The following is a 12,603-nucleotide window of genomic DNA, read 5'->3' as shown; positions in this document are numbered from 1 at the left end:
GTTATTATTTTATTTATTTATTTAATTATTATTTTTATTTTAATTATTTTATTTTTTATTTTTTTAATATAACTATTATTATATATAAATCATATTTTAATAATGATTAAAATATAAAATTATATTAAATAATATTTAAATTTTAAATTAAATTAGATTATTTTTAAAGTGGTGGAGAGTGCTTTAATAAGAAAAAAGAGAATAAAATAAAAAAATATTTATTAAAGAAAAATAAAATTTTTAAAAAGTTGGAGGTGGAAAATAAGATGTTAAAAAGTTAAAAAAGAAATTTTTGAAAGTGTGTTGGAGGTGTAGGGTGAAACACCCTTTTATTTTTGGGCTGCAATGTTTTGTGGACGAACTTTTCTTTCTGAAACTCTTAATTGCAACTTGCACTTTTGTAAAGTAGTGAAATGATCAGTTTATCCTTGTTATTTTTAATTTTATCCTATCTTCTGCCTATACCCTCTTCCGGATTCTACAAAACCCAACAAACCCTCTTCCAAAAATACATTTTAAGCTGTTTATATGAAATACATATATATTTTAAAATACAAAATAAAAAATATATTTTAGATTACATAATTCATAATACAATTTTGTATTTTGAAATATGAAATCTTGTGTTTTCATTTTGTAGTCTGAATTATACATTCCAGAGTAAAACATTCCATAATACAAAAATACCGTATAATATTCCAAGAATTGAAACTGGAAATCCTAAATCATAAATAAATTTGAAATTTTTAAGTTTATGGAGGTGTATGTTGGAATTATAGGAGTGCAGGAAGAAATTACCTTTGGGGGCGACCCAAACGGAAAATCACCATAATACATTCACACAATAATAAAAATATTTTGTGAATTATCATGAGAAATAAAAAGGAGAACCTAATCCAGTGTCGGAAAAACAAAGAAATTCAGAGGTCCGAAATAGGCTACGTCTCTTGGGAAGGCTTTTCCACCTTCTTTATCCGTTTCTCTCTAAATATCACACTCCGCCATGGTGGCAAGGAAACAGCACCTGCGTTTCCTCTGCACAATGATCACGCTGCAACCTTCTTCTGCTACCAACTCACCACTCTAATGTACTATGCTGTTCTTCTCGTTCCTATGGAGTTCGCAAGGACTATGTTCTGTTCGTCTCCACCGTTTCCTTCAAGAACTCACCCTTGGAACACTCACTCTCCGTCCTCTTCTACTTCCGGTGCTGTTGTTATAACTCAATTGTCATTGCAATTCCCTTCTCTTTTCATTTACTTCTATCTAGAACCATGCGTTTTCAAAGCAACATTATTATTATTATTTCCTCGGCTCCTTTTCCCAATTTTACATGGCGTTATGTTGCTTCATTAAGAGAATTATAGTTAGTGTTGGTTTTTCTGGCTCAAGAATTTTTCAATTCAGTAATGTGTCAAGATACATTACTCGTTTTTTTCAGGTTTATCCTTTCATAGTTCTACTTAATGCTGTGTTTGCTCTTTCTGAGAAGCTGAATATCATTTATACTTCATCAATGCTGTTTGCTTTATGCATAATTTTGCGTTGGAGACCTGAATTGTGTGTTTTGTGTACTTGAATTCTATGTTTTTTTTTTCACGTATGAGTTAATGAATTTTAACGTCATTGAGATTTAGTTAGGTAATTAATTTCATGGGCGTTCTATATTGTTGTGTAGCTGTTGGTGCACACTCGCTGACTTCCTATATTTGTGTTGGCTATCTCGCTGAGGAAAAACAAGAGTTTAATCATGTGCTGTTTCTAGGATAGCAGGGTCTGTTTGAGTGTTGGATTGAAAGGAAGGGGCAGTTTATTTCTAATAAATATCTTTGATTTGATTTCTTATGAGACTAACTTTTATGCATTTTCAGTTTAATTTCTTTTATACCGTTAACTACTAAATAATTGTTCATGGAACCTTCAGAATAATTAATATAAAACCGGACAAACTTACCATATACCACAATTTGTGATTGGAAGAAAGTGTAAAGTCCTTTTACATCACCACTCTTCAAAAAGTGGAAGAAAGAATAATTGTTGAATCTATATAGCCTATCATTAAGCCAAAATCTAAAACTAGTTCTAAAGTTTTTACTTAAGAGCATAATTTAATTCAATTGTGACTTGGCTTATCTACCTTCCGTCATAGGATAATTAATGTATCATGCAACCATTTCCCCCTCAGTAATATCTATCCGATGGGAAATCATGATGCTGGGAATTATACTTGAGATCTTGACTCTGATACTAATTGTTGGATCAAATGTTTATTATCAAACAGACAACTAAAACTAATTATCACCAGATAATTCTACTTTAGAGAATAGTAGACTAAACGTCACAATTTGATTGTGACATGGTCCCCCAAGCCTCTCCATGAGACAATTAATTAACCAATCAACAATAATAAATTGTTATAAACAATTACATCATTTTATCTGATTTTATTAAAATTAGATATATGTTTGGATAAAATTCTCTATAAACCATTTTAGATGAGAAAAATAAGAAGAAAAAATGGAACACAGTTCTCTATATGTTAAAATTTAGTATTTTAGATTACAGAGAAACCTTTTCATTTATATTTTCATTTTTTTATTCTAGAATTACTTAGGGAGAAATTTGTTCAAATATACTTCAAGTAACCCTCTTAATTTAAAAAGAAAGTAGTGTCCTTCATTGTCTCTTCTTCGGAAACTCTCCTTCCATAGATATTCTTAAAGAGTTCATTGTGCTAATTTTTGAATATACTCCTAGTCTCTTCAAAAAATTTCCTCTTTGATCAAGTGGTGTGTGACTGCATATGTATTTTCCCCAACCTGTCATTAGTCTGAGCTGAACATATGTAAGATTTCTATGTTCATGAACCTGCAGTTTTGATGCTTCGTGAACAAGCTTCCTCTGCAGTTGCCTCTTGGTCCTCTAATTTTTCAGCCCAGAATTTCCCTGCCTCAGTTCTTTTACAAGAGCAGCGTGATGAATATAGGCCTCTTCTTCACATGTCTAAGGAAGACAAAACATCTCAGGTTCAAATTTTATTGATGCACTGACTCTATCAAATTCAGCTTCTTTTAATCCATATAGTGAAATCCTTAGTACTGTTTTAGTTGTGGACTAGTCAATAAGAGTTGATTGACGGTCCATTCTTGTTATGATCTCAGCAAATTAATTTTTTTTGTATGGATTCACAAACTCTTTTTTCAGGTTGTGATTAATAAGCTTTTCCTGCATTGTGACATATTGCACACAGTACCAATTAATCTTCCCAATGTTTTACTGCAGGCAATTTTAAATACAAGGCAGATGGATATGGACGCGGTTCATGAAGAGAATAACACTGGAAATGCTGACCAGGTAGTGCTGGACTTTAGGAAGCACCTGCATCTCTGGCCTCGTTTACAGAACTTGTAAGACACAAAATTATTCTTTCATATGTTAATTTAATCATTTAGTAATTTTTTATAGTAAGTTTTGGCCATCTTTAGTTGTCTCCTTATAGGTTCATAAGTGATCTATTGCAGATTAACTTCCTCCCAAACAGGAGAAATTGCTGCTTCTTCAACTCTACAGCATATTTCTGTTGACTCGGACAGACGGACAGATAGTGTGCAATGTAATGGAGTTTCTCTTGCTAAGAAAGCTTTGTCTACTGCAAAACAGGCATCCTTAGTTGTTGAAGGCCTGAAATCAACTAAAGCTGATGATGATTCAATTCCTTTTGGGTTAGTTCTATCTTGTTGGCCAGCTCTAACATTTGTAATTTATTTTTCCTGTTTATAGGCTATCTGTTTAAAGTGTAATGCCTAAACTAAAAGCTTCAATTCAGTCTGGCTTCCACTAGTTTGGCGGACCCATCAATTGGGAGAAATAAAACTGTGAGGTCAACTCGGCTTTTAGAGAGACGAGCAAAACAAAGAAAAGTACCTAAGTCCGTAGTTAAAGATGATGAAGCCTACGATACAAGAAAGGATGATTCTCAAGAAAGGCTACGCAAAGAAAAGAATATAAATGAAGAATTTGATCACAATGATACCCTACGCATGTTCTTGAGGGGTCCTGAAACAAAACAACTTTTGACACTTGAACAAGAATCTGAACTGATTTCTCAGATACAGGTGCTTTCCTAGTTCCCTTGAATTCCTTACCTAAACACATTTGATGATCTATTGACATGAAGTATGAAACAGGACTTATTGAAATTGGAAGAATTGAAGACCAGACTCCAATCTCAATTTGGTAGGGAACCAACTATGGCTGAATGGGCTGAGGGTGCGGGACTTAACTCTCGAAAGCTCCATGCTCAGCTTCATCATGGAAACAAAAGCAGAGAAAAGTTGATTCAAGCAAATTTACGCATGGTAGTCCATGTTGCCAAAAGTTATCAGGGACGTGGTCTCAGCCTTCAGGACTTATTACAGGTAGCCTTTCCAAAATTATAGACGTTCCTTCCCCTGTAGCAAAGGCTGTTTAGTGTTTACGTGGTTATATTATACATTGTGAATATCATTGAAGAAAATGGTTGGGTTGCCTAGTATTCCACCAATTAGTGAACCGTGATTTGTGACTTCTCTAAAATGTGAAAGAGATAAAATGGTTACAGATGTAGGGTATAGAAGGGGAACAAATGTTTTTTATTTGCCATTTTTTCATATTTAATGAACTCAATTTAATACATTCATCAACTGTTCTCAACATAGAAGAACCCAAAAAAACATGGTTGGCTAGGGTTGGAGCAAGAATGTGGGAAAAAAAAATCTCTGATTAAAGGGTTGTAACCACCATTTTCACTCTTCAGAATTGTCAATCACATTTAGCAGCTGTATCTTTTACATTTCTCTTCTGGTGCTGTTGCAGGAGGGTAGTATGGGCCTTATGAAGAGTGTTGAAAAATTCAATCCCCTAGCCGGTTCCCGATTTGGTAATTATGCATTCTGGTGGATAAGGCAAGCAATAAGGAAAGCGGTGTTTAGACATTCCAGGACAATCCGTCTGCCGGTACCTAAATTTTAAGCATCAACCTTTTGAAGAGTCATTTTCCATGAAATATATTTTTTTCTTGACGATAAAAAAAAAGATGTTACCTACTACCATTGCATAAATATTTTTTATAGTCAAGCATCGATTTTATTTCTGTAACACACAAATCATGTGTTATCTCCAGGAGAAGGTATATATCCAATTGGGCAAGGTAATGGAAGCAAAGAAATTGTACATTCAGGAAGGAAATCTTCACCCAACTAAAGAAGAATTAGCAAGAAGGGTAGGAATTACAGTAGAAAAGATTGACAAATTACTATATTCTGCAAGAACTCCAATTTCTATGCAGAAAACTGTGTGGGCTGACCAAGATACAACTTTCCAGGTATTGCATGCTATCAGAAAATTGATGTGATTTCCCCCTTGATATCATGCAATTTATTAGATCTATAGTGTAACTGTGAGAAACAAGTCCTGAATCAATGTTTAGAATGCTTAGCGCAAAAAGGATTTAAAACAGCTTATAATCAGCCTCCAATTTTGTTTGGAGAGTTTTGCTTGTGCTGATAACGTAACGTAAAACCAAATTGGTGATAGTCTAATGATAACTACAAGAATATTGAATTTTGCCTAGTAATTGGATTCTGGTGTGCGTGATGAAAGGGGACCAGCAGTATAAAGTATTTTAGCTCTCGGAGGAGCTTGTACATCAGAATCTGGTCACAACATTTCGGTATGAGATTAGCCAAGGAGTCATAGCACAGTACCTTAATGGAAAGTTTAATTATTTCAATAGTAGTGATCAGAGTCAAGTTACTATTTTCTTTGTTCTGTTCAATTCATTACCAAGGTCACTTATATGTGATTTTGTTAACTTGTGACAATCATCACAATTTCCTTATATACTTATATGCATTAGCTGCTGTGCAATATGATTCCATCTCTGAATTTTTATATTATTTCCATATAGTTTTGGTATAGAATTTTGTAACAAAAATACTCAACACAACAAATTTAACCATATTATTTTTGTAATTGCAGGAGATTACTGCAGATCCCACAGTTGAGGCCACAGACTTGAGTGTTGAAAAACAGCTTATGAGGCGGCATGTGCTCAATGTCCTAACTATCTTGCGCCCCAAAGAAAGGAAAATAATCCGACTAAGATATGGTTTTGAAGATGGTGAACAGAAATCTTTATCAGAAATTGGAGACATATTTGGTTTGTCTAAGGAAAGGGTTCGTCAATTGGAGATCCGAGCATTATATAAGCTTAAGAAGTGCCTTGTCAAACAAGGACTTGATGCTTATGTAGACTTGCTTTTATAAGTAGACACCAAGGTTATGTAGTTTCATTTCACACGGCGCAGACTTTTTCTTGCAACGAGTTAAACAGTTGTGTGAGGATCCAACTTTTGAAGGCAAATTTGATGAACACTGTGATTGAGGTCAAATCAGAGAGGACTTTGATAGCAGTCAATTGGCAGATGAAAATTGTAATGTGTATTAAGAGGTGAGGCTTATACAAATGTGAACATTCCTGTGGAAAACATTGAAATAGTATTATTCCAGTAAAGAAAGTTTTTCTTTTTTGTTAAATGAATTAGATTTTATCATGTATATGTCTACGAATTTGTATTCTACTATTATTCTTTTGATTGATCATAATATTAAATGCCTCCATTGTCCTAGTTTTATTTACCATTTCATTTGTCTGAGAAAAAAAAAACATTACCTTTCTGTACTAAGTCTATGGGAGATGTCATCAACTCAGGTTATTATACTAAAACTGATAAAAAAAACTTATTTGTAAAATAAGCTTATAACTATGTTTATGTGCAGGTCACTAACCTTATTCTTCTTTCACCTCCTTATACCTGTAGCTGCCCATTACCTTTCTCTTGGCATAGAATGTGTGCTGTTAGGGGACAGTGGAGTGATCATAAGATGTAGTGTTTCACTTTCGCTGAAGCCATAGTTGTTATTCAATTCATTATGTATCAATACTCTTGCTATGCGAGAGGCCTGGCCCGTAGGTTTCGACTTCCAAATCCATGTTAATCTTATGTTTCAGATCAAGAATGGTATCTAATATCGACATTTCTATTCCCGCAATATCTTTCCACTATTTTCGAAAGCAGCTTACTTTTTACGACTTCTTTGCAAGTTTGGTTGCACTTTTGTTTCTAATTTTTAATTAGTATGATGGAACTCTCCTTCCAATCCTACAACGGAAACTTCAAGGGAAATAAAATAAAAAAAATATAAACTTCAACAAGTGTATAATAAAAACTCAGTTTTGGTCCTGAAGATTCTTTGAAGAAGAATTGAGGAAAAGATTAGTCTCATTATGACCTTTGAAGAACAAGAAAGAGTGAGTTGTACATGCAAGGTAGGCATCACACAAGCTACAAAGTGCTGCCCAAATTATGTACAAAATGTCTTATTCTATGAACAAAATGTTTATTTTAAGTGATGTGAGACTTTATTTATTAGCTTATTTCAAGTGCTTCTTCTATTAGTTTTAAGGAGTCGATGAAGGAAGTGAATTGAACTATACCCATTCTTGCAAAACTTAAGAATGAGAGTGCTGTTAAATTTATGATTTTCCAAATATTTTTTGTTTTCAATTTCTTACATAGAAATGAAAACAAATAATATTAAGACTCTAATGAGAGAGAAAGAAAGAAAACTAACCATACATTATTTTCCCATAAAGAGTTGGAGGTTGAAAAACCAACCTGTCACCACTCATGCTTCTTTGCTCAACGCTTAGTCACACATTAGATTTTTGCTATTTTTCCTTTTGTAATTCTTCCTCGTCTTTAGCATGGAAGGATAAACCTTTTTGCATGGTTTCTCTAATGAGTTTATAGTAAATTTTAAGGTTTTATGAGAGTGTGCTTCTATATGTTCTCTTTTAATTTCAATTTCTCTTGTTAGCATTGTTTTCAATGCTCGCTGACGATTCAATTATAATATTTTATTGGAAATTTTATTAATTTGCTTAGTTCTAACAATATTTTGTTTGCTATAAATATAGAATATAGACGTTTGGAGACATGAGAGATATTTAATGAATTAATCAAATCTGTGTTTTTATTGTTTATTCTTTTTGAATTTCAATTTTTGTTCTTTGAGTTGTTTTAGAATGGTTGGTGATGATTCAATCTTGTACTTTAATTGAAGTTCTTATTAGTTTTCTTAATTCAAGAGGTAAAAGGTAAATCTCAAACAAAAATGTTTGGAGATGTGAGATATACTCAATGATTGATTGATGCTTGTTTCATTAATTCAATTATGTTAAGACTTTGGATGAATGATAATTACATGAAAATTGATGAAGAATTCAACTATGAATGAACTAGAGAATCAATATACCTTTTAATTATTTTATTCTTACTCCTTTAAGCATTGTCTATATCAATAAAACCATTCAATTATTATTTTCTCTAATTTTTGTTTCTTTAGACATCCTAAGAATATAGTTTACTAATATCACGATTTGATTTGCTGAGAGACAACTTTGGGTTGGCTAACCCCGTGTATACTTAATTTCTAGTGACTTCTTATAAACTAAACACTTTTGGACTTCATAATGGACCATTTACTCTTGATTAGACATCTACTTCTTCTTTAGACAACCCATCACTACATTAGAGATCTATTATTTAATTTGATTGTGGGAACAACAACTATAACTTTTTTTATATTTCATATTTGTTGGACTAAATATTCTCTTTATGAATCATCTCTTGGGAAGAACACTGTTCTCCCAAACCTTGTCCTTCTTTAATTAACATTATTGGTTTTTCTACTTTTTTTTTCTCTTCCTTTTCCTTTATGTTTGTTTGAACTTAATTCTTTGTAACTTGAGCTAGTGTCAAAGGATGAAGAACAAACCTTTTCTCCTCATAGGGGGAGGTTATCTCGTTAGCAAGACCATTATGCATGGATATCTTGTCAAATTATCATGGTTTTCCTAATAAGACATGACAAGCTTCCATAAGTAATTTATCATAAAGAAACACTCATAGTTCCCAATGGAAAACTTTACCTTCACCTACTTCATAAACCAAAGAAGTTATAAGGTTTTGGATGGGTAAGATAGTAAGATTCAACTTTTCAACCAACTTGGTATTGCAATAGTTGCAACATGAAACATTGTCTTTAATGATAATACATGTGTTATTTGAAAATTTACATCTTCTATGAAAGATATGTAATCACAATAAGGGGTTTTAAGCCAAGAAGGGACGAGGTGTTGGGGTTTAAATTGACCCCTTTGTTCTAAAACAAAGAAATTGTTCTTTTCAAAATATGAAAAAGACCTTTATATAAAAATTAGATTGACCACAATACTCAACAATGCATTAGTTATGGATTAAACATTTTAACTGAATGAAAATTGAAATCAATCGATTAAAATTCTGATAATGAATTTTACACCAATGTCACTTAACAATATGATTTCAAGTTCATTAATTTGATAACCAAGATCAACTACAATAATAACAGGTGCACTGATTTATCAGTTCATTATGTAATCACAAAAAGATTATTATTACATATCAATCAAATTAATTTTCTTGACAAAAACAACTTAGTACAATACATTGCAGAAAATTAAATCAATGGACACAAAATTTTTATATTGCTTCACTCCAATGGAGCTACAAGCTGTTTGTCAAGACAACCTGATGTTAACCTCCACTAACTCAAAAAATTTCAATATCCATACAATTGAATTCTTGAAAAACATAAACCACACAATACAAGGTTTTTTTTGAATCACACAAGAAACAACAAGTACACAACAAGAATCCTTTTGTAGACCTAAACTCACATTAAAAACAACACACAAACACAAATGAATACAATAAAAAGGTCAAACCTCAATATTAACTCTCCTAAACAATCAAGAACCTCTTTAAACCCCAACAACTAGGAGCAATCACAACTCAAACACATCCAAGATTAGTTGCGAACAACAATGACACAATCTTCCTTAGAGAGAATGAGTTTTTCCAATTTTTAGAACTGATATTGTGTTTTTTGAAAGTGTTACTCCTCTCAAAGAAGAGAAAGTGTATATAGCTTGCAAATAGACATGTTAATCAATTGAAAGTAATTCTCAATCGATTGATTTCACTTAAGTATGTGAAATGATTGATTGTTATTTCAATCGATTGAACATATTATTCACAAAATTGTATGTGCAAGCCATTTAACCGGTTCAACAACATTTTAACAGGTTGAATAACTTCAAAACACACACTAAGACTTATATCCTAAGTCAGATTTACATAATGGTTCTAGACACCATCAATCTTCAAGCTTTATCAAATCTTTAAGCATCCAGTCTTTTGCTAACCACATATCCTCTCTTTTGGGTAAATGATGTGTGCAAGGTTGATTACTATGTCTCCTTCACAAGGATAGACATCACTATTCATTAAGATACTCTTCTCTCCTCACTAACATGCTAATAGACAAATAATTATTCTAACTTTTATTTCCCATCAAAATAATAAACTTTGACATCATAAAAAGTTCACCTCTATATTTATTGAAGTTTATTATAAATTGCTAATTTCTCTTATTTAATATTTTTCAAACATATAACATCACCTTTTTTTATCATGTCATAAACTTAACCAAAACCTACCCATCAACGCGGTTCAATCGTAACATCAAGTTGAATTTCAGAAGCCTCGTTAACATAATAAGCATAAAGAGGAAGGTTATTCTCCATAACAACATTGTGACGTGTAAGGGTGATAAGATTTGAAGGAACAACCCAATATCTCTCAACTTTTCTGCGAAGATCACTCACCTTATCAGTCTCTTTCACCCTCACATACCCATCACTGCCCACAGATCTAATCAAGACGTGAAGTTTGTGATGAAGTGGCAATGGAGTAACGGTGAGATACAATGTTTCACTCATTCGAAAGTCATAATCCTCTATGTATTCATGGTCTCTCATTATTCTGTTATGGTGCCACAAGCTTTGCCTGTAAATTTCTACATCCAACTCCTTCTGAATCTTCTGTTTCAGATCAAAAATTGTGTCTGATGACATCATTTCTATCTCGGGCACTATCTCTCCACCAGTTATTTTGAAATACACCATAGTTTTGTATGTATTTGAGTTTTCTTATCTCTTTATTATCTGTATAAAATAAATGCATGTACAATTTGGTTGCATTACATTTATTGGGCTATTGCATACTAATTTACAATTGAGGCGCTAAACTAACATAGTCACAAACCTTTAATTTGGATGTGGTGTGAACTTTGTGATAAGGTGGTTCATACATCATTTATTTTCTGTGACTTTAGGTATATAATGACATATTGATATATGTTATTAGGTACAAAAGTATATATACTAGACTATCTAACCAGAAAGTTGCCGGTGAAATCAAAAGTAACCCATATATCTCTTTATCATACCGAAAATATCAATATAAATTAATATTTTGATTTCACTTACCATAAACTAATTTTTTTTAGTTAAAACAGGAAATTATGGTTTTTTTTTCACCATTTTAATCCCTTATTTTTAATTACTTATAATTTTAGTCTTTATTTACTTTTTGCAGCGAATGATCACTAGCGGTTATTTTTAACCACGGTGATTTTTAAACTGATACTCGCTAGGTAAAAAAGACGAAGTTATTGGGATGAATTAAAAGTTGGATTTAACCTATATTTGGTCTTAAAACAAATAATGAAAAGAAGACATTTTAGACCAATTCATTTAAATTATTTGAAGTCTATTTTTTAAGCTTTTTTTATCTACAAATTATTTACCCAATTTCATCTAGTATTTCTTTATTAATTTACTATATATTCATTTTTTTTTAATTTTTTGGTTAAGTTTAGATAATATTTGATCAGATTTGAAAAGCTTACAATAATATCAATTTTTTACCCGTTTCATAAACCTAAACATCTACAGGATTAATAGAATAATAAATGCAAATTAACTATATACTTAAAATAGCAACAAATTAATACAAGAATACGTGTTACTGAACTTAAGAAAGTATTTTGTCCTCAATGTTTTACCTATGCCAATTTTTTTAGTAGATTGGAAGAATTAGATTTCATTATAGGTTGGTTTTAAATTTAAAAAATAATACATATAAAATTTTTAATTCATTTTATTACTCTTTTACTCATTACACTAGTGCATTTAGAGGCTATGGCACCGGTTATTTTAGCCTTTAGGCACCGGTTCTTAACCCGAAGTATATTTAGACGAGGTAAAAAACATGCTTTTTTATGCCTCGGTTACAAACCGAGACAAAATGATATAGGATTAGAACTCGGTTAGAAGGGAACCGAGGTAGTATGGTAGGATTAGAACTCGGTTAAAAGGGAACCGAGGTAGTATGGTCTTCCTGGTTTCCCCACCGCCGACCACCATCCGTCCTTCTCACGCTTCCAAACACCTCACGCCGCCAAACACCACCGTCTTTCTCACATCAGACCACCCAAAACACCACCATAGACCACCTTCATCCTTCGCGAGAATCGCCCTACCACCCAATTTGTGAACCACCATCTTCTTCGTTCATCATCAGAAATTTACAGACCTGCAAAAACACCTCACAC

General features: G+C 32.3%; 2 protein-coding genes across 3 annotated transcripts; one reads left to right on the top strand and one right to left on the bottom strand.

Annotated features, from left to right (window-relative positions):
- The first annotated feature begins 907 nt into the window (after window positions 1-907).
- On the top strand, window positions 908-6,668 carry LOC124824754 (RNA polymerase sigma factor sigF, chloroplastic-like). 2 transcript variants are annotated; one of them, XM_047297255.2, is made up of 9 exons: window positions 908-1,207; window positions 2,875-3,026; window positions 3,283-3,407; window positions 3,522-3,722; window positions 3,842-4,115; window positions 4,188-4,418; window positions 4,855-4,995; window positions 5,162-5,362; window positions 6,019-6,668. In XM_047297255.2, the coding sequence occupies exons 1-9, from the start codon at window positions 1,087-1,089 to the stop codon at window positions 6,304-6,306; spliced, it is 1,734 nt and encodes a 577-aa protein (XP_047153211.1). In that variant the 5' UTR covers window positions 908-1,086; the 3' UTR covers window positions 6,307-6,668. The 2 variants fall into 2 exon arrangements, with proteins under 2 accessions (XP_047153211.1, XP_047153210.1); XM_047297254.2 differs by having other exon boundaries at window positions 909-1,207; window positions 3,827-4,115.
- Window positions 6,669-10,648: 3,980 nt separating this feature from the next.
- On the bottom strand, window positions 10,649-11,113 carry LOC148194456 (polyubiquitin-like). The gene has a single exon (XM_088097235.1). The coding sequence runs from the start codon at window positions 11,111-11,113 to the stop codon at window positions 10,649-10,651; it is 465 nt and encodes a 154-aa protein (XP_087953361.1).
- Window positions 11,114-12,603: the final 1,490 nt, after the last annotated feature.

This window comes from Vigna umbellata, chromosome 8, assembly GCF_029865625.1.
Source record: "Vigna umbellata cultivar VRB3 chromosome 8, Vumbellata_1.0, whole genome shotgun sequence".
Classification (NCBI taxonomy): domain Eukaryota; kingdom Viridiplantae; phylum Streptophyta; class Magnoliopsida; order Fabales; family Fabaceae; genus Vigna; species Vigna umbellata.
Note: the sequence above shows the minus strand (reverse complement) of the source record. Positions and strands in the feature narration are given on the sequence as shown.

Bases quoted from the DNA above. Each gene is read 5' to 3' on its own strand.
- LOC124824754 (XM_047297254.2), top strand. From the start codon at position 1,087: ATGTACTATGCTGTTCTTCTCGTTCCTATGGAGTTCGCAAGGACTATG. The intron at 1,208-2,874 runs GTGCTGTTGTTA...ATGAACCTGCAG, and splicing joins TCCGTCCTCTTCTACTTCCG to TTTTGATGCTTCGTGAACAA. The intron at 4,419-4,854 runs GTAGCCTTTCCA...GTGCTGTTGCAG, and splicing joins GCCTTCAGGACTTATTACAG to GAGGGTAGTATGGGCCTTAT.
- LOC148194456 (XM_088097235.1), bottom strand. From the start codon at position 11,113: ATGGTGTATTTCAAAATAACTGGTGGAGAGATAGTGCCCGAGATAGAA.